The following is a 20739-nucleotide window of genomic DNA, read 5'->3' on the forward strand; positions in this document are numbered from 1 at the left end:
ACAGATGCCTACCAATAATATATATTCAGGGCAGGTTTAGCAAACTGATATCGCAGATGAAACAGTCTTTGTGTACATATATTACTTCTGCCAAAGTGCCCACTGCCGGGTACTGGGAGGTAGGGCCAGTCAAGCTATACATGTTGTAGCTTTTTTCCCACTTTCCCAACCACATCTCATGTGCAATTTTCTTTCGTAATTTATGTGGTAATATAAATCAACTTCAGTCAACTTCAACTTCTATATTGTACAGATAAAAAGAAAGAAATATAAAGCGAAATGTATGCTATGTTCGCATATATAAAGCTGATGACTTCCCGAAACGTGTAAATTTGGTGGTAATTCGGAAAATAGCGCTACCCGCCGTGGTTGCTCAGTGGCTATGGTGTTGGGCTGCTGAGCACGAGGTCGCGGGATCGAATCCCGGCCACGGCGGCCGCATTTCGATGGGGGCGAAATGCGAAAACACCCGTGTACTTAGATTTAGGTGCACGTTAAAGAACCCCAGGTGGTCCAAATTTCCGGAGTCCCCCACTACGGCGTGCCTCATAATCAGAACTGGTTTTGGCACGTAAAACCCTACAATTTTTTTTAAATAGCGCTAATTTTGTGATACTCGTCCTGTAGAGCAACCGTGCCATTGTCTTCCACATATAACTTCGCCCTAGAACATGCAGAGCGTAAGAAAGACATTGCGGTAAAAAGACACTTGCATGCCCGACCTACATCACCAAAGTTGCGATGAGTTCTCCGAGCCACTGAAAATACGCTTGACAAACAAATATTCCGATGTTCTCAAGCTCGGCGATAATGCGGTTGTTTATGTAAAGCCCACTCGAAATAATAGTAACAGCTCTAAACTAAGGAAGACAACGCACATAATGTTGCTTACCTTGAGACAGAGAGGTTCACCTTTGTAACGTTTATAATATCGCGTGGGCGTCGCCCGCGCGGCGTATCAGCGGTCTTGTAGCGGCGAGAAGCGCCGGGATCGGCGTTAGTACGTGCGTGCGCGCGAAGTAATTTCCTGTTTCAATATATTCTTCTGCGCTGTTCGCTTCAGGAGGGCCTCTTGACGCTAAAGGACCGCTGACAAGCCGTGCTGTCGACACTCGCGCGATAACAATAAAATATTGCAAAGGCGTACAATTACTGTTCTGTCTGTGTAGTGACTCGCCTCAGACTTGTCTACATCAATGTTTATTCTTTTCAAGCCACGTATTCCTGATGAGGTGGTTCGTCCTGAGAGGTACATAGCATTTGCGGAGTATTTTATTACGTTAAATCACGGCTAATGTGCAGCTGTTCACAGAGAACGAAAACCTATGTCATTTATCCGATACACTTGCCACTGTGTATACAGCAGCACATCGCAGTCGGCAGGTGCACGAATACGCATGGGCGGGAACGGCGTGCATCTTATCCGGCCGCATCTTATCTTGTCACAAAGCGTGCACCCAAAAAAACTACCCTGTTGTCGGAACCATTGATCGGTTGGTTGTTTCTCAGCGTAATGACGCAACGCCTTTTAGAGGAACGTTCCCCAAACTAGGCGGCATGGGGGGGGATCAAGAGTACAAAAAAATTTTAGTAAAAATCCTGCAATGCTTACCTTCCGCTTCCCTCTCTCTTTCGAATGCTGCGCATTTCATACCAACAGATGCTTCGCTTCCGTGCTGGTTCGATTTCTACGTTCCGGTAGCAATGTCGAAAGAATTTTCTTTCTCGTAATGCTCGCAGACAATGATTAACTTGTGCATGCACTTCTGGCCGATGGTTTAATCATTGTCATGCTAAAATGCAGCATGACTGACAGCACAATAAATAGGTATTTAATTATTCCGCAGTGACGATGACTCTCTAGAATATGCACAAAGAAATTTCCTACTACCTTGCCTCTCTCTTTTGCAATGGGGTTCCGAGCGCCTTGAGATAAAGTTGTGTAAATTCATCACACTTATCAACAGTCCCATAAAATTCATACCTGAAGGAACTATAGTGACTGCACTAATATGCAGTGGCTGGCACGTATATATTTGTCGTCGCGCAGCAGCAAAGCTCCAAGATTTGAGCACCAAGCACTAGCAAACTGACACTTTTTACCCATCGAGCACATAAGCTTCACGAAAAATATTTGTCCATACTCTTCTCTTATTGTCTATAGTCAACGTTTCCATGCGTCCATCAGTCAGTTACGCCGTAGAACTGCGGCCACACTTCTAATGCCTTCTAATGCCGTTCGACAGCATTCGCTCGCTTTGAAGTATACATTGATCCCACTGCGCGCAGCACGTTGGATTAAAAGTAGCAGCTACCTTTCTGAGGAATAAATGGATTCGAGAAGGTCACCGCGGATGGCGCACTTCTCCACAACTGCTCATAAATAAAATTAGAAGCCCTTCATCCTTGAAACAATGGCATATGACACTGGTTTCCGTTTTTATTCTTGCAACAGCCAGTCGTAAGCTCTTGCAATAAAACGACTATTCAGAGGACATAAAAAATGACGTTTACAGCTTGGGGCGGTATTCTGTAAGAGTCCAATTAGTGGACTGTCCATTTCGGCTGTTACTGATTGGCTGCTGCTTGACGTGCAGGTAGGTGCCAGCCAGTCGTCCTTCCTGCACGTGAAGCAGCAGCCAATCAGCGACAGTCGAAATGGACAGTCCAGTAATTGGACTCTTACAGAATACCGCCCTAGTACTGTTAGCTGCCATGTGGATATAGTAACGCTCAGATATTATGCTGATGGCTCATAATTACCCAATATTATATGCGAGCTAAAGCCGACTAAACAAAGAGAACATAGAGCACGCCTCATACGGGGTCTTGGTAAAAAAGTATACTTCCAGAGAACACCTTTAGCTTCTCGATACAAAACACGCATTTGCGTGGCAGCTAACTAATGCTTTGACGGTGAATGCGATACAGCGGCCCAGCGTCACCGAGCGCTGGCAGCTGAGCCGGCAGGTGGTCCGGCTTGTAGACCTGGTATAGCTTGCGGATAAGCCTGTGCGCCAAGTTGTTGCGCTTGTGGGACAGCGGGAACTCTGGCTCCCTGGAAGACGTAGCTCATCGGAACGCCGCGCCGCTCTTGGGCCTTGGCGAACGCCAGGAAGATCTGTTCCAGCGTATTCTCTCCAACCAGAGCGTGCTCTAGCGGAAACTGCGTGTCCAGTTGAACCATCTTGGTGAAGAGTTCGCTCCAGGGAATGCGCTCCACCAAGTGATAGGACAGCACGTTCTGGAAACACGCAAAAGAGACAGCGCACGTGCATATAGGCGAGTCAACCGAGCGAACCGTGATTTGGTGATATATAAATCTCACGGGCAGGCCATGTAATGCGTAGGATGGATAACCGGTGGGCCATTATGGTTACAGAATGGATACCAAGAGAAGGGAAGCGCAGTCGAGGTCGGCAGAAAACCAGATGGGATGATGAAGTTAGGAAATTTGCAGGCGCAAGTTGGAATACGCTATCGCAAGATAGGCGTAATTGGAGATCGCAGGGAGAGGCCTTCGTCCTGCAGTGGACATAAAATATAAGCTGATGATGATGATGATTATGATGAAATCTCACGGAATATTTTTGCACTAGCCTTGTGGATGTGGTAATCCCCCCCCCTCCCCGGAATTTTTTCGTGCTGGCATGCATCGTCGACCATAACAACCACCGCCGCCGGGAATCATTCTGGATTTTGTTTACAATGTCTTTTTCACGCCCGAAAATACACTTTTGCTCGCACATTGCCAACTCGGGCTGGATTTCGTGGCAACGCCCAACCACCTGGAGTCACATAACGCAAGGAGCCCCATCCGAACACAAACTTTCAAGGGCTTTTTGATAGCGAGCGGGCGCGTTGCGGCAACTCGCAGCGGCCGCGGAATATACGGAGCGCATGGATTTCAATTCCGAAACTTCATGGGTATAAAGTTCTCATAAACTTTTGACGCAAAACGTGCACTGATATTTCCAAAGACGTGCTTTAGATTTTCAATTCTGGAACTTATAGGTTTATAGTTCTTATAAACTTGGCCAACATGCGCGCATGGGAGCCCTCGCGTGTCCAAGCCGTTCCTGAAATGGAAGCACGCACTCGCAATCTTCCACACACACACGAAAATACTAAATATCACCCTGACTGTCAGCTGGCAGCTGATAATTTTCTCCGAACATTTTCAGGAAGAGCGCTCTATGTGATCGATCAGCTGGACCAGGGCAGGCAAAGTAAAATAAGAGAAAATGAAAGAAAGTTAACGGCCTATTATTGAGGCAGTTCTTTTTTGTGGGCGACAAGGTCTGGCTCTCCGTGGCCATAGGGACAGTGGTCCTATGGATATAAACAAAGACCCGCTGAAAATACTGGTATTTCCAGAGCGCTCATTCGCATCCGAGCTGATTGTGGAGATACATATCTCAAGAACCATTTGGAAAGTTGTCCCAGTAATGCCTCGTATTTAAGCCCTGATGTACAAAACCAAATTATAGAAATTTGTGGTGAAATTATCAAAGAAAGCCTAGATGCAAAAGTAAACGATGCAGGCTGCTTCTCCATAGCATTACTTGCTGACGAAATGACGGATATTGCTGGAATCGAACAGCTTACTGTTTGTGCAAGGTACCTAAACAAGGATGCCAACGACATCAAAGGAGTGTTTTTAGTAGCACCGGAATAGATGCCATCTCTCATTGCGACGGCAGGTTCTATGTAAATGTGTACAAACTGCTGCAGATTCCAGTCACCCTTCCAGTGACCACTGCCAGCACAGAGAGAATATTTTTTAACCTGAGATTACTAAAAAACTACTTGCGCTCTACAATGTCTGAAGAACGCATGGTTAGCCTGGCGCTTCTATACGCCCACATAGACGTCGGCATCAACGTGTCCGAAGTCATTGACCGCTTCGCTAAACTTCCCCGCCGAGTCCTTTAGATAGCGAAGCAGCAAAAATCAATGCAAGTAAAAAGCTCAGTTCCTTCAGGTACATAAACTCGTAATTATGAAAACGCATGACTGTTCATTAGCTTTTAAAACTGCATAAATGTTCGCCGTTTATTCTAACAGTTAGCATCATGATCAAAATTATGAGGACATCAATAACCAATTTTTACCGACCTTGCGCATTGAAAGTCCGGCCCACGTGGCGTTTCCCAACAAACACACTCGGATATTGGGTAGTTCAACTTGCCGCATCATCTGTGGCTTTCGTTTGGCCTCTTCTTTCCTTTATAGCTACCTGTCTTTACTTCTTTTTTGAACCGAAGGAATACCCTCCTTTAATTTTGGGTGCAGAATATTTGTTGCTGCTCTGCAGGCAGTTAAATTACATATTTTCGTACTGATTTCTTCATTACTCCTCTATTATTCTACCCATATGGTGCTGCCGCGACCATCGCATGGCCCAAGTACATATCACGATTTCTGCGATCGTAGTTTTGTTCTTGCCTGAATCGGCTGTCTTTCTATGCGTAAAGTTTACTATCTGTGACTACGCAACATGCTTATTTGTCTTGTTTGACGCATTATATACAGTGACGTTTGCTTAAATACGTAGATTTATTGGAGACTTATACGTGTATTTAAATATCTTGTTGCGAGGTTTTTGGTATATATACCAGCAGTGAACTTTGTTTCCAGCGGCACTTTTTTGACTTTTATCAAGTTTTATCTTCACATTTGTACATTCCATTCTATCTTCGCATTTCTAATGTATATTTTGCAGAACTCCTGCTTTTTATATGTACTCACTGTTGCGACTATAATATCAGTGTAATTACAATACACAACCGGCAACAGCTGCTCCTGCGCAATCTATTGCAACGAAGGACAGTGTCAATGAAGTTTTTTCCCTGGCCGTTGCACGTGTACAAAAATGTAAACAAGGTTCTTGAATGACAAAGATTCATCAAAATAATTGTCCTCAACTTGTTCTTTTCATGGCCTTTACGTTTTTAATATCAGCTACATGCACTGCTTTGCTGGTTTCGAACTGATATAGTTCTAAAGTTCGTGTGATATTTTCTTTACTTAATAAATAAACAAAAAATAACGCGAAGCATTGATATCGAGTATTTCTGCCACAATTTTTGGGACATACTAATATATTCTTTTATGAAAAAATACATATTTTACTTGACAGTGCGTATAGCGTTTAATAATCCGTGTGCAGCATCTAATATACAATGGCATTGGCAATTACAATGCAGTTATTATTCATGTATTTGATCCGTCGACAAATTCTACAACGAGGAGGCCGCGCTCCAAGGTGAGCCCGCCTCCCCCTGACAAAAAGTTGCTACGCCACTGGTAACACCCTCTGCGATTTCGAGCTCAGCAAGAGGGGCGCCCCATCTTTAGTGGCTCAATGGCTATGACATCTTGATTTTAGCACAAAGCCACGAGTTCCATACTCCTGGTCTCCAGCCTCATTCTGATGGGGGTGGAATAAAAGCCTCTAGTGCAGTTCTTTGAGTGCCCGTTAAAGAATCCTAGATGAACAATATTATGCCGCGACAGTGTCTCTCATAGCCCTTGTGTCTCTAATCGCCGGCGCTCAGTTAAACAAAACGGAAGCACCCCTGCCCCTCCCCCCCCCCCACCCCCCTTATAGGCCCGTGCACCTGCTTGACTAAACTTCACGTTGACGTACATTCCTCTCGAGAAAGGGAGTCGCTACCTGCCAGCGCTTCGTATTCGTATAACATACACAAGAAGACAAAGTCAAAGTCTATGCCAAAATGTTCCTATACTACAAAGATGAGATCCGTTATGCATTACAGTCCCCAGTGAAGAAAAACGAAACCAGCAGCGCTCATAGAGCATCGAAACCTCGTGCACAGAACATGAACGCGGATTTATACGACTATCCTCTAAGCGACGCTCTAGAGAGAGCAGCATGTATAATATACACATGTGGGCTAACGCTCTGAGCAGTTGTAGCTTTCCGCTATGCACAGTGCTCCCAAGAGCTGCTGAAATTGGTCATAAAGGCAGGGAAGAAGCGCGGCGAGAACGACAGAACCGCGATAACCGTTTACACGTATAGCAACAGCAAGATGATTTTTTTGTTCCATTCTTGAGCGATGACTGTTGTTGGATTTTCCCCAACTTGAACCGATGTTCTCGGTGATCACCGTCGATGTCATCAAGCACTTGAAAAAGACCAGTCCTATATATGCATACACTTCGACAGCACGCATCTACAATGACGCTGCAATGTTTGCAAATATTAATTAGGCGGCCATCGCCTGTTTAGTACGAAATACGTAATACACGAGCCGAACAAAGGCAACGCAGCTATATATAGCTGTGAATGCATTGCGGGTTTACAAGAGACTGCTGATTTCTTAATTTTGCCATTCTTTCTTAAGCTGAACACCAAACAGCCTTGTACCTCATGTGCATCCGTGAGCCGTACGGTGGGAAACAGCTGTTGTACGGCACTTGCGAGCCTGGGTGCATCAGCCTTCGCCGTGTGCTTGAGCATGAACTCCATGTGGTAGCCTCGGCCGAACTTCTCGCGCAAGTGCTGTAGTGTGCCTAGGCACATCATCTGTCCATCGACCATGATGGTGAGCCGGTCACAGGAGAACTCGCATTCATCCATACTGCATTGCGGAACGAATACCAGTGTAAGTGGCTAGCCCGGCCTTCCGTGACAAAAATCTCGTACAGATCAGGAAGCCAAAGCACCCGTAGATGGAAACTATTCTCGTGCTTCCTAAACCAACCAGTAAATAATACTGCTGTTCAAGGGTTGTGCAACGGTATATCGTAATTATTTCTTTCGATTTTATTCGTACTTATCTTTCAAGGTTCACGGCCAACCGATCCCAGTGATTATCTAGGCGGAACATGTTTGAACTACTACGAAACATGAAGAGCAAAAGACACCATTCCTGATCTGGTCATGTTATACGGTAAAATTGCGCTTTCGGATGAAGCAATAAGTAACTGCCCACTCACGTTTCTCAATATGAGCACATACTTACACCCTGTTGGGTATGCCAATACTACAACGTATGATTAACCTCTGTTTAATATATTTAAACAACCTGCTATACACTTTTCAAGGAGGCCGCTACTGGAATGAAATAATTGCTGACATATGCCAAATGCAGGACGTCAAAAGTTTTATTTGCGACCATCGTATCGCCCTTGATTAATTACAATATCTTGACGGGGCTCGGTTTTCGTCAAAAGAGTCAACGGAAGGCATTCACGCGGATAAAAAAAAATTATATACAAAATTATTTGTTTAGGTATCTCGATATCAGTACGTAAATATAAACAGGTTCGACAACTTATAAATGTATCGTGCGCACACGGTCGCGATAACGAACATGAATGAGTAAGGAAAGCCAATTTTTCGATTGTTTTTCGTGAGTCAAACAACAGGAGACAGCTCACTGGCGTGCAAGCGCAAACAAACAAGAAAGATACACATGTCTTTACATCCCACAATCGCGTGTTTCCCAAATTGTTCAACGATGCAAGCCCTATCCAACGCCCTTAGAAATAAGGGCATTCATACGTGAAGCCCAGATAAGCGTGTCCATTCGGCTTCATGGGCTGAAATTCGCTGGCTGCGCATGTGCGAATGATACCGGGCTGATTAAACTATAGCTTTCAGTCTTCCTGGATCATTTGGCTAAAGCAGAGTGGTTGACTCAGTCCGATAGGCTTCTAAATGTATTTGCAAATGAACTCGGGAGCAGTGAAGTTATTTACAGCCAGTAATGACGAACCGGATATTTTCTTTCTTATGCCGCTTTCTCACATCGACGCAAGCTGCCACTCAAGTCTCGGTCTGCAAGGAACAAGTTCATATACGTGTTCTAGAGTCGGGCTGCATTCCTCAGCCCTTACTTCTGACTACCCATTAGGCTGCGGTTCACATATACAGTGTGTCCCAGCTATCATAAGTAAATCTGTTTAAAAAATGTGCTACAATACATGGTTATGGAATCAAAGGTGTTCGCTCATGCGTTCTCTTCAGTCACCAACAAGGCCTGCGTAATTAGACAAACTTAATTAAAAAGGTTTCGTAATTTTAATTAGGTGCGTGACTTTCGATAGGAAAGTTGCTATTGCTTCTCAAGACATTTATGTGTAGCCGCCGCCGTTGCCCAGTGCTTATATGACGTTGCTCTGCTGAGCTCAAGGACGCGGGTTCGAGTCCTGCCGGAGCGGCCGCATTTCGGTGGGGCTGAACTGCAAGAACGGTTGTGTAAGCTGATTTATGTGCACGCTAAATAACCTGCGGTGATCAAAATTATGAGTTCCCCACTACAGCGTGCCGCATAATAATATCGTGGTTCTGGCACATAAAACTCCAGAATTTCATTTTTCTTTAATCTAGTACGTCCTGCGCAGTTATCTCTCCTGCGTTTTAGACGCACCGCGTGAAATACTAATGGTGTGGTCCAATACTCGCCTTAGATGGCCAAATAGACAGCTAAGCGGACGGCGGCCATCTTAAGACTCGTTCCAATTCTCAAGAAGATGTCAAAGTAGACAGCATCGCGAAGACAGCACCGAAGTCAAGAACGATGCAGGCTACTTTCCTGTCTTAACAAGATGGCGACTGAGCAGGACGCTTAGAAACTCGACGGGAAGGTTGTCTGCGCACACAAAAACGTAGACACGCTTTTCTATACCCTTAATGTAAGTCACATCATGTTTTTCATAGGTTCGCAGGCGAAAATACTTAAAATACAGAACTAATGTGCGATTTTCTCAACTTTGTTTTTGTCGCCGCGAGGTGGCGTCACGTCACAGAAGAGTCTTCCAGACGGCTCGAAACGCGTCCCATTATTTGTCCTCGAAGCTGTCTTGGCTGTCTTCGTAGACGTCAAAGTAGACTGTCTACGATGATGGAAAGAATTGGAACGCAGCCTAAATGTGCCGCTCCAGTACACGAACCTTGCACAGCTTCACTTGCCAGAACTGACTCAACAACGCTCATATCCCGACTCTGCAACCGCCTGTAAAGGCTCATTCACACTAGGCCGACAGGACACCAATTTTGGTCTGCCCACTGTTGGCGACGGCGTTTTCCTTACTTTAAGCCGTTGGCCACAGCGTTTTCCGCCCTGTAAACTGCTGTCGCCAACAGTCGACAGACCAAAATCGGTTTTGTGTCGGCCTATAGTGTGAATGAGCCTTAATTAGTGGCGAGCTGTCGGTGTTGGTACTTGTTGACTTTCAATGATAGTGAGCTGCGTGTTTAGCATGGCGATCTATACAAAGACCAGGCGGCTGCCAAATCAGGCAATGAAGGGGCGGAATGAGTTCCTAGAAATCATTTTTTAGGGCCACTGATCGTGCCGCTTGGGCGAGTATTCACGCGACATTTCCCGTATTTCGCGCACATTGAGTACAGCGTGGAAAACAAAAATAGCGCAGGATAGTGCATTCTAAAACGACTGAATTGGGTGTATATATCAGCGTGCAATAAGAGCTTTCTCATCGGATGTCACTCCCTGGATGAAAAAAAATATTACAACTCGTTAATTATTGTTTTCCAATTAGGCAGGTAAAGAGTACACAATTAAAATGATCCTAATGGGCGAAAAGGATCAACGCCGTAGGTCCCATAATCGTATGTTGTAAGTTTTATTTTACTTATTTTTTTCTTTCTTTAACAGCTTGGGTAAGGTTAGCTGGACATGCGCTCTGTAAATGAATCTAACGGCAAGAGCAGTAAGAAAGCAACGCAATAGCTTTCTAGACATGAATATTTACTGTTAAACTCTGCGGTGGCAAAAAAAAAAAAAACATTTTCGCCATCAATAATACGCAGTGTCCTGTGGTCTCGTTTAAATTCAACCGCATATTTGACTTACTTGTGCGAGGTGAGCATGAATGTGCTCTTGGAGCGCTTCTTAATGAGAGCGATCGCACGAAAGATTCTGTTCCGCGACACAATGTCGACACCAGCGTATGGCTCGTCCAGGAAAATCAACGGCTGCAGGCCGAGTAGAGCTGTACCTATGGACAGCTTGCGCCGGTTACCGCCGCTGCAAGAAATTAAACGCGATCGTCGTCGGAAGAAATAAAAGTATATATAATCCATTTAGACTGCGATTCTATACGTGCTCCCTATATACACTGCACTTTTTCATTAATTTTTGCATCGTGCGCGCTTGAACTTTGAGACGATGGGAAGGCAGGTATCGGGATTCAGCAGTCGTTTCTCCGCAATTGATAGTCGCGAAAGTTTCTTGCTGAAAGAATAGGTAAAATGAACGTTACATGTTACTTGAATAGAAAGCATGGTGAGGATGACAACGCAACGTACTACAACTCAAAAGACAATTAAATCTTCTGTACGAGAAAGCACTGCCACAACGCGAGATATTACTAGCAATAAAATTGTGCTGTGTACCGGCACGTCCTTTCGTTCAAGCGTTTTAACGTAATTTCTAAGCCACAATGGCTATAATTCTGCAGGCAAAATTACACTCTTTCATCGCTGGCTAACGCTTTTTACTATGCCCGACATAATATGCCGTCCTTTCAAAGATGATGAGAATATTTTCAATGAACCGTGGCCTACTTGAAGCACAGCATCCGTATTTCGCTGACGCCACGTTCTAGTTTATAGGGTGATCACTTTTAACTTCCACAAAATTCTTAAAAATTACTTTTGACAAATAGCATAATTCTATTCCTTGAGTTGCAATATTCAAAGAGGCAGACATTGCTTGTATGAGAAATCGAAACACACAAGCAACTAATTGACAAAATTATGTAATTAACATCTTAATTAATTACTTTACGGCGTATATTTCAGTTTAAGAACTGTAGCCAGAATTATGCTATCTGCCACAGGTAATCTTTCTTTTTTTTTAATTCTGCAAAACCTAAATATGGTCACCCAGTACGTATATTGCGTATAATCGTTATACTGAATACTACGAAAGTGAGTTTAATTTCAGACACTCGCACTGCGCCATTCTGTATCCCGGTAGAAGAGCATTAAAGTATCCAATGAGTTGCGACAAACAGCGTGTTTTTATTAAATCTCAAAGCATAGGCTACTTGGTTTTTATATAAACGCGTAAATTACGAACTTCGGATTCACGCTGACTTTGAATGTGCGTTGTTTACCCGCACGACACGCTGTACCAAAGTTTAGCTACCAACAAACGCGCACTTCAGAGAGCAAGCGTCAAACTTTTGAGAAATAGAATGTCGACATTAGCCTGCATTTTTCTAAAATTATTTAAAATAAAATTATTTGGAACAGCAGTAGTCGTGTAGCTTAAGATTTACCGCTGCAGCATACTCGTAGAGCCAGTTTTCTTTTACTTTATTTTTATTTTATTTTATTTGTTTTTTTATGCCTAGTGGATCACGTGAGGCAATAGACACCAAGGGCTTATCTTATTTGGCCGTTGTCTAGCTCATCATTCTCTCCCCGACCAGGATATGTATTCAAAATCGCGTGGTGCATACCTGTACACACCGCTCTCCTTGTACGCGTGTTCTGCCAGGTCAACAACGTTGATAATGCTATCAACCATGGGCTTGAGGGAGCTGTCACTAAATCCCCGCAGTCGTCCGATCAGGTACAGGTACTCGTAAGCGTTGAGCTTGTCCAGTAGCCCTCCCGACTGGAAACAGTAGCTGATCTGAGACTGCCACTGCACAAAGATGAAATTAAGCGGTGATCTGGCGAAAATATTCAGCCTGTGCGAGGGCGTACTTTTGTTTCTAGAGCAAAAAAATTAATTAAAAAATAAAGCAAGAAGATAAGGACCTGCATGAGAGACGGTTCGATGTAACAGAAGCAAATGAAAAAGAAAGAAACGCTGCGTCTTTCTGCCGGCCCTTCTGCCAGTTTGCTCCAGCGATGATATTGCCACTGCCAGAATTAAAGCCGCGAAAACGACCGTATCCCTCGGACGGCCTGCAACCTGACATACCAGTATTTCACATTCATTACACGCAAGGGCTGTTCAATACGTCCATATTCTGCCATTGCATTGACTACTCATGTTCGAAATACTGTATACGGGTTTTCGAAGGCTTCCAGCTACCCATAGTCTCTGTGGCACCAGGAATTCCCCTCCCTCTCTCTCTCTCTCTCTCTCTCCCCCCCCATAGGAAAAAAAGCAATAGGAAATAAATAAATAAATAAATAAGTAAATAAAGAAGAAAAGAAAGAAAGAAGGAAAGAAAGAAGCAAAGAAAGACATTTCAAAAATAATATTGCCACCTCGAGTCCAGAACGTCCAAGATATCTTGGGTGATGACAATAGAGGTGCACTGTCCGAGTGGAGCACCATCTCTCTTCATAACTGCTACTTTGTGTAGCGAGAGCTACATTGGCCGTATTCTCGCCGTTTCGCTGTGGCAGGTGGCCGCACCGCGAGCTGAGCCGTTGCCTAGCAACCTACGCAGCTTGCTGCGCCGTTCGCCGCGCCATCTGGCGTCGTCTGCTGGAGTTACCACGACCCGGCGACGCGCCGCCGCCACCGCAGTTGTGTTAAAGTGCCTAGAATATAGATAACCACCATAATAGAGACTAGGATTCAGAGTCATTCTCCGGCGCCGCCATTTTCTCGCGATGGTGGCGCCACGGTGCGAGCATTGGCTGTGGACTGCGGGCACCGCGAATTGCTGCACTGGCGGAAGCAGGAGTGGTGGCAATGAATTGTTGACGCTTAAAATTGCTAAATGCATGCTCATTTCACTTCTGCATTATGTACGCATGACGAATGCAGTAGAACACGCGTCTGATCAAGGGCACGCTTGACTTTTCTAAAGTTTCGTGGTATCATCGTCTCAATGAGGGCGACGCATTTTTGTTTGCGGAAAACGTATGCATTTGTTTCCGCGCGTCGTAAAGTGAAATATTCTGTTAGATTAAGTGTTCTGGCACGTGTCAGCCATGGTGCAAAATAATTAGTGCCAATACGCATGCTACAGCTGCATGTAACGTCACTGTGCGCTGTCACAGAACCTTTGCAGTGACATGACACTGTGTTGCGGCGAAGCTTTAGTTGTTGACAAAAGTCCAACTCCCAAGGTATAAAACTATAGATTTCATTCGTACCTCGACGAACTTATCTAAACAGGGTAGCGATTTTGGAAATGTGTTTCACAGCTCGTGTAAAGTTAGTGAGTCAAGGATGCGATGAAAGTAACAATATTGCCGCCAAGCACTGTTTGTTTTCTTTTGAACCGCCTCTCAAAGTTTCTCTAATAGCCTCGTTGGCTACGCAATACCTGACCAAAGCGCGCTTGCACGAACACTAAAAAATTAAAAAAAATTTTTGCTTAGCTTGAACTGGAGGCGCAATGTTAAAGAGACAACGGAGCTGATGGGCACATAGCTAGCCTGGATAAGCACTACCAAGTCATCCCCAGCATTTTCCGGAATTTATTGATTATATTGATCGATTACCTATCGATTGGTTATAGCAAGGTATTGGCCACGTATTTGGGCTAGGCAAGCACTACCACACAATCGAATGATCACTATTCGTAAACGCGAAGATTTTATTGCGATAGCAATTATATGGACACTCAAAAGCAGATTTCTGCCGTCGGCGTCGCCGTCGCCGTCGCCGTGAGGTTCCGTATGACGTCATTTGGAGAAGAAATCGTCGCCGCGCGCCGAACGCTGTATATGGCGAGTGAAAGGGCGTGAGGGGCGCGTCTTTCACGGGGAGTGAACGCACGGCGGAGAACAAACGCGCGTTCTGCGCCGTGCTCGCTTAAGGGCTGCAGAAGTAGGCGTCTCTGTTCTCCTTCACAATCACCATGTATGTAGAGCAAACGCGCTTTCTTCCGACGAGCGAGAGGCCGTGGGGGAGGGGGAGGGAAGGGAGGCGACGTTTAGTTGCGGCACGCAGTGCTTATTTATATCAGAGGCTCCGGCAACAGTCACCAACGCCGCACGCATTTTGAGCGAACGCGGGCAAAACGCCGATGGCGTCGACAACAGTTCTGCGTGTTGCCGATGCTGCTGCATGTCCAAGTTTATACAGCTGATAAAGCTAATATCATTACTCCGTATAGCTCTCTACAAGTTTGCTATCGCAATTGATGCTTCGCCTTTCAGGTGAAACTGCGACAACTTTTTAAAATAGTTTTCGAATATTTGTAAACATCAACTATGGCGCACTGCAACGTAAGAGTGGAGCAAAACTACAATAATTTTATCCCCGCAAGTACAGTATATAGTGTATACTAGTACATAGACCTAAAACATGAAAAAATACGTAGTGGAGCGCCACACTTTACCGCCTATGCAGCGATCATTCGCACTCTCCAAAGAGTCTCGTCAATGCTGACAAAGTGTTTCGGTGTTCCTAATGCTCCCTTAGTGGTTTTCATTAAGAACGCTTCATAACGTATAATGTGTAGTGACAGAAACGTGCCAGCGTTATTAATACCGGGATGTGAACATCGTTTTAGGACGCCTTCACACTTGCGAGTCGCAGAGGTCGTCCGACCGTCAGTCGCCTCTGACCAGGCTGCGGTTTGACAACGCCGACGTTCACACTTGCAAGGGCCACCTCAGCGACCTGCGGGTCGCGTTCTCGTTCAAAACGAGAACTCTCGGGAAGGACGGCGTTCGCGCGCTTGCGGGCGTTTCGTCTGCTGTGAGCGCGTCTCCCGCATTCGAGCTCGATGAGCGCTAGTCCCTCGCGGTTCGCGATGTACCACGACGACCTGAGCGAAGAGGACTATGTCGCGGCAGGTTTGATGTCATATCAGCGCACATGAAGCGCGTACGCTGAGAAGACGGCGGCAGTGGTGGGTCCGGCCGTGCCTCCGTTCGCGGGAAGTCGCCGGCAATGACAACCGGAATCACAAAATCTCGTGTGCTACTTCCGCGGCAACGCTGATTGGTTTAGCGGTTTGCGACTCGCAGTCGCAAGGCTGGAAAATCGAGCAGCGTGCGACTGGCCTGCGAAAGTCACTTTTCGACGAATGCGACTATTTGCGACTGTCGCTTTGCGATCAGAACGGCAACACGACTTTTGCGACTCACAAGTGTGAATGGGCCCTTACATAAACTGAAAACGGCTGTTCATCATTCGAAACTATTCGAAAAATCGATATTCGATTCGCTTCTGGCAATACTCGATTTGTGTTCAATTCGGTCTCTAAAACTAATTGCCCACACCTAATGTTGTGAAAAGTAATCCTCCCACTGCTATCCCCCCTCCCCCTCCTAATTTCAATGCATATCATAGCCTAGTCGTAGCTTCGCGACGTCTACTGCCGTCAATCCAGTGTTATACGGAACTTGAACGGCGTTCCTGGAACTAGTTCCCTTTCGGAGGAACGGAGGAACGCCTCCGTTCCCTTAATGGCCGGTGGAATGGTTACGCTAACTCGTTAGCTTTACGAAGGAACGGCAGAGGTAACGGCCTTCCTTCTGTAAACTTTCCACGGCAGGCCAGGTGACCATTAACATAACGACAGAGCTGGCTGCTGTGACCAAATCAGCCAGCGCAGCTGTTGCCACCTTGTCCGCGCCGGAAGATTTATTCTCGTTCGCGCACCAAACCCTTCCAGCCGAGGAACAGGATGAGCTGTCGCGGTACCTGCTGGTTCCAGTTGACTACACGCTGCCTCAAAAGAAGAACTTCGAGGGACTGAACCAACTGTTCTTCGAGTACAACACACTTCAGTATCCTCAAGCGCTTCGGTGGAACGGCTCTTCAACACTGCCAACGAAGTGCTGACGAAAAAACGCTTAGCCTTGCACTCGGCCGCACAACGCTTGAAACAGCGAAGCTGGGCGATCGTAGCCCAGCATTTTCCAGAAGTGCGCGCGAAGTTTTTATCTTATTACTCATCATGATAATGATTTCTTTTCAAAACCTCTTCACTTCGCAGAGCACAAGCGTACGAACGCGCCAGCTGTGAACGAAGACGACGACGCACGAACCTCAATCATATGGTTCGCATAAGTGCATGCTCTGCAGGCGTGGCTGTAAAGCCTAGGGAGCCTACATGCAAGCGCTGTTGTGTAGGCTCCCTAGTATAGCCTAGTGGTTAAGACGCTCGCATTAGGACCGGGGGTACGCGGGTTCGAAGGGCCACGGCAAGAAAGTTGCGAATATGTATTCTGGAGATTTTTTTCCCATTCAAACTGTAATATTTAATCAGAATTCAGTACGCCTGTGCATCGTTCCTTTCCATGCGGTTTTTTGTGCAAGACATTTAATTGTGTAGGTGCATGTGAATAACTTTCTATTTGCACATCTGAAGCGTAGTATCCGGACTGCGCATTTGAAAACCAAAGTGGAAAGAGCCTTGCGTGTTGCACTTGTAATAGACGAGCACCGAAGTTGCAGTTAGACATGTCTGGAGTATGTCCGGTTCTCCCCGAAAAAATTCCTCTAGGAGCGATTCTTTTCTTTTTTTTATCTCCAGATAATCTGCTGCTGGCAATTTTCAAATTCGTATAATACACGTAGTTCGTTGTGAGTTTTAAATCGCTCACTTTATTGCGCCCCGGGATAATCCGACAGCACATTAAAGGAACTTGTAACGGAAACTAGTTTCAAGACTGAGAAGGAACGAGCTTTCGTTCCTGTTTTAGGGGAACGCGCCTACAACACTGCGTCGATCTTTAATAGGCGTTCACTTTAATCATATTAGACGTCCCCGCCTTGCTCACCCTGCGTTTGTTTCCACTCAGCGATGCCGTAGCCGTGTAGGCCTCGCCGTACGTGACGTTTTCCAGCGCTGCAAGCATTTGGAACGTGGTGGTCTTTCCCGCGCCGTTCACGCCCAGCAAACCGAAGCACTCGGAGGGCACGAGTGCCACGTACATGCCCCGAACGACGTGCAGCGCGTCGAAGCGCTTGTGCAGGTTCCAGGCGACGAGCGAGTGGGCGGTGAAGTCCCGCTTCTCGCAAAGAGATGCGACCAGCTTCTTGTGCTCTTCGACGTCTTCGTCCGCTTTGACTTCCTTGCCTGAGAAGATGTCTCCCGCTGGCAAGTAGCCCGACGTCACGTAGCTCATGATCAGAAAGAACAGGAGGGCGAGCAACAAGAGATACGTGATTTCGTAGCCGATGCCGTCGTCCGTGAAAGAGAACAGAGAGCTCGTGTTGCAAGCCCGCAGCAGGTTGTCAGCTACTTCTGAAAAAAAACCGTACAAGCATGAATCTTTAGTTCATATAAAGCTTTTATCGAATTCCGGCCCTATGAAGCTAAAAAAAAATTCTTTTAATAAAAAATAAACTTGATTGAGCTTTAGTTGCGTACTAAGTGCAATAAATGCGGCATTGAAATACCTGGTGCTTTGTACAGTAGGGGTAAAAATAACAAATAAATAAAATGGAAGCCGCTGTGTCAAACAGAAACACCGTAATTCGCCTTGTGATGTCACTTCGACGAAAGTTCTTGTTAGCCCAGCGAGCTTGGTGTGACGTGCAGTAAGATCTGCAAATAAGTAGGGTTCAGTAATTTACTGCAGAAACTTTCTTTGAACGGGGACAACAGTGATTTAGGCAAAAAAAATGCTATTTTTTTCTGTTTACGCCTGAACAGGCTGTTATTGATTTACAATGAATATGTCCTTATAGGATAAAGTGAAGGTTCTGTCAGCAATACTATGAGGGAAACAAGGTCGATTCATTCCTATCCTCAATTATCATTTCTGTGAAACTTCACCACCTACCTAAGGGTAGGAGACATCTCCAATACGCAAGCCAATAAGTCTGCGAAAAAGGTGCAGCTGCTCACCAGGCCAGTAATGGTACTCAGTGCATAGATACATGTATATTAGTAAAGTGGACACTTGGATGTGTAGCCTATTGTCGGTTGTCTTGTTGCTTCAGATATGTTCAAATTAGCATGGTTATGTATACTTGTACACTCGTGAGCAAAAGTATACGGACCACATGGTCACCGAAAAAACTCAGTTTCCTCCTCATTGAAGTGCATAAACTGAAACCGACTAGTATACTGGAAATTTCGCACTGCCAAGTTTGAACTCCAGTCTTTAACTTCATGTAACATCCACAGGCAAAGGAGAAAATCAACTTTATCGCGTAATTCCTGGTCTGTATACTTTTGCTCACGGGTGTATGTATGATCTGTTTCAGCCGCATCTTCCAGCATTGAACCCTTTCATACTCCTTGAAAAATGCAGTCAAAAAGGCAGTGAAAGTTACTCCAAGGCCGTGGACCATACAAAAATACGGAAGAAGCTTGTGTTGTACTGAAGACACAGGAAAAGTAGGAAACGCAAAATTTACCGCTAAAATTGCCAGAATTTGACAGTTTCTTCTACTAAATTTTTGCGGTGTGCAGTTTAACGAACACCCAAATAAACAGAAATTGAATATTTCAGTTGTGCTACTTAATTAAGTTTTAATTGAAGGTCGCTTGTGAGTTTTAATTTAAATTCAGTGGCCGATTGTTTCCTGAATATCAAAGGAAATAATAAATTCTCACTCCAACTTTAATTCATTTTATTGAGGCCCATCAGAAATAATGGCGTAATATAGTGACCGTGCCGCCAGCAAATCACTCCTATTTTGTTCCCTCTTAGAACATGTAGGGGAAAATCTAACGGCAGCCTGAAATGTTGTGATTGAAACAACTCGAGCTTACTAACGCCTACAGTTTAGCATGGAACAGAACTATGACATCTCACTGCGCTGGCGGCTGCTGGTCTAATGGTAGAGTACTATAGGTATTATGTGTTATTCATGAGTCCTGAGACCTAAATGCAAGAAAGAGATAGATTATTATCTTTATTAACGAGTCCGAAAATTGGGCGAGGGCCGATAGTCCAGGGCTCCTAGGACGATTCCCGCGATATCTCGTGCCCCCTGGATCAAAGCTCGGCGGATCTCCGAAGGCTCGTCGCAGAGGGTGCCGTCCCAAAGCTAAACGCAAGGGTCTTCTCTCAAGAGGAGCTTTACGATAAAAGATGGCATTCGTCTGTGCGTAGCGCACTGCTCGAGCACAGTATACAGGAAGACCACGCACATTCATCGTCAGCGAAGAGCGCAGCTAAGGATAGGAACCAGGGTGTAAGAATTATAATTCGGGTGTTCACACTCGCCGCCCACCGCGGCGGAGAACGCGCTAAGATAGTGTTCGCAGTAGCCATGGCCGATCGGCCCCTGAGCAGCAGCGCCTCCACGCAGCTTCGGCCGGCGCATGTGCAATAGGCACGGTATAGCTGTAGCACATTCGCCGGCCGCAATTGCGTTGGGGATGCTGCGGCTCAGGGGCCGATGGAGCCGAGCCATAACCTAGGCAAACTAGGCCATTGCATTCAGGCGTCTCAACGAACGCTATAGCCGAACAATATCTGGTTGCGCCGTTGAGTGGAGTGTCAACACCTTCGTATTTCTCACACCAGTGGTAGGCACTTAAGCAGAAATTCGTTAGACCGGCCGCTAACTTGCGAGCCAAAGTGTTTACCTTTTCCTGTCTTCGCGACGAACTGTCCCAATGGGAACTGGTGGCTCTCCTTGACCCCGCCACCAGTGATGTTACCTATACCCGCTAGAACCAGTTTGCCCAGCCTGCAGTCTTCATCGGCCCACGTTGCCTGTGAGATCTTGGTAAGGCCAGAAATCAGCACGCATGGTGGGAACAGGTTTTCTATCCACTGACCCAGTCCAATAAATATGTCCAGTAAGGCACTGAGAAGCGGTACCAGAAGACCTGCGCATAGAGGTACAGTGCTGAACATCTTGAAACACTTATCTTGTGGAAATAATAGACGCAGACTGA

At 45.7% G+C, this 20739-nt stretch overlaps 1 protein-coding gene across 1 annotated transcript; it reads right to left on the minus strand.

Annotated features, from left to right (window-relative positions):
* Window positions 1-2941: 2941 nt before the first annotated feature.
* LOC119440653 (phospholipid-transporting ATPase ABCA3-like) lies at window positions 2942-18004 on the minus strand. The gene is made up of 5 exons (XM_037705544.2): window positions 17657-18004; window positions 12466-12653; window positions 10851-11024; window positions 7397-7610; window positions 2942-3244 (listed from the first exon to the last, which is right to left on the minus strand). Exons 1-5 carry the CDS (start codon window positions 18002-18004, stop codon window positions 2942-2944), a joined length of 1227 nt encoding a protein of 408 aa, XP_037561472.2.
* Between the last annotated feature and the right edge of the window lie 2735 nt (window positions 18005-20739).

The sequence above is a fragment of the Dermacentor silvarum genome, chromosome 2, assembly GCF_013339745.2.
Source record: "Dermacentor silvarum isolate Dsil-2018 chromosome 2, BIME_Dsil_1.4, whole genome shotgun sequence".
NCBI lineage: Eukaryota > Metazoa > Arthropoda > Arachnida > Ixodida > Ixodidae > Dermacentor > Dermacentor silvarum.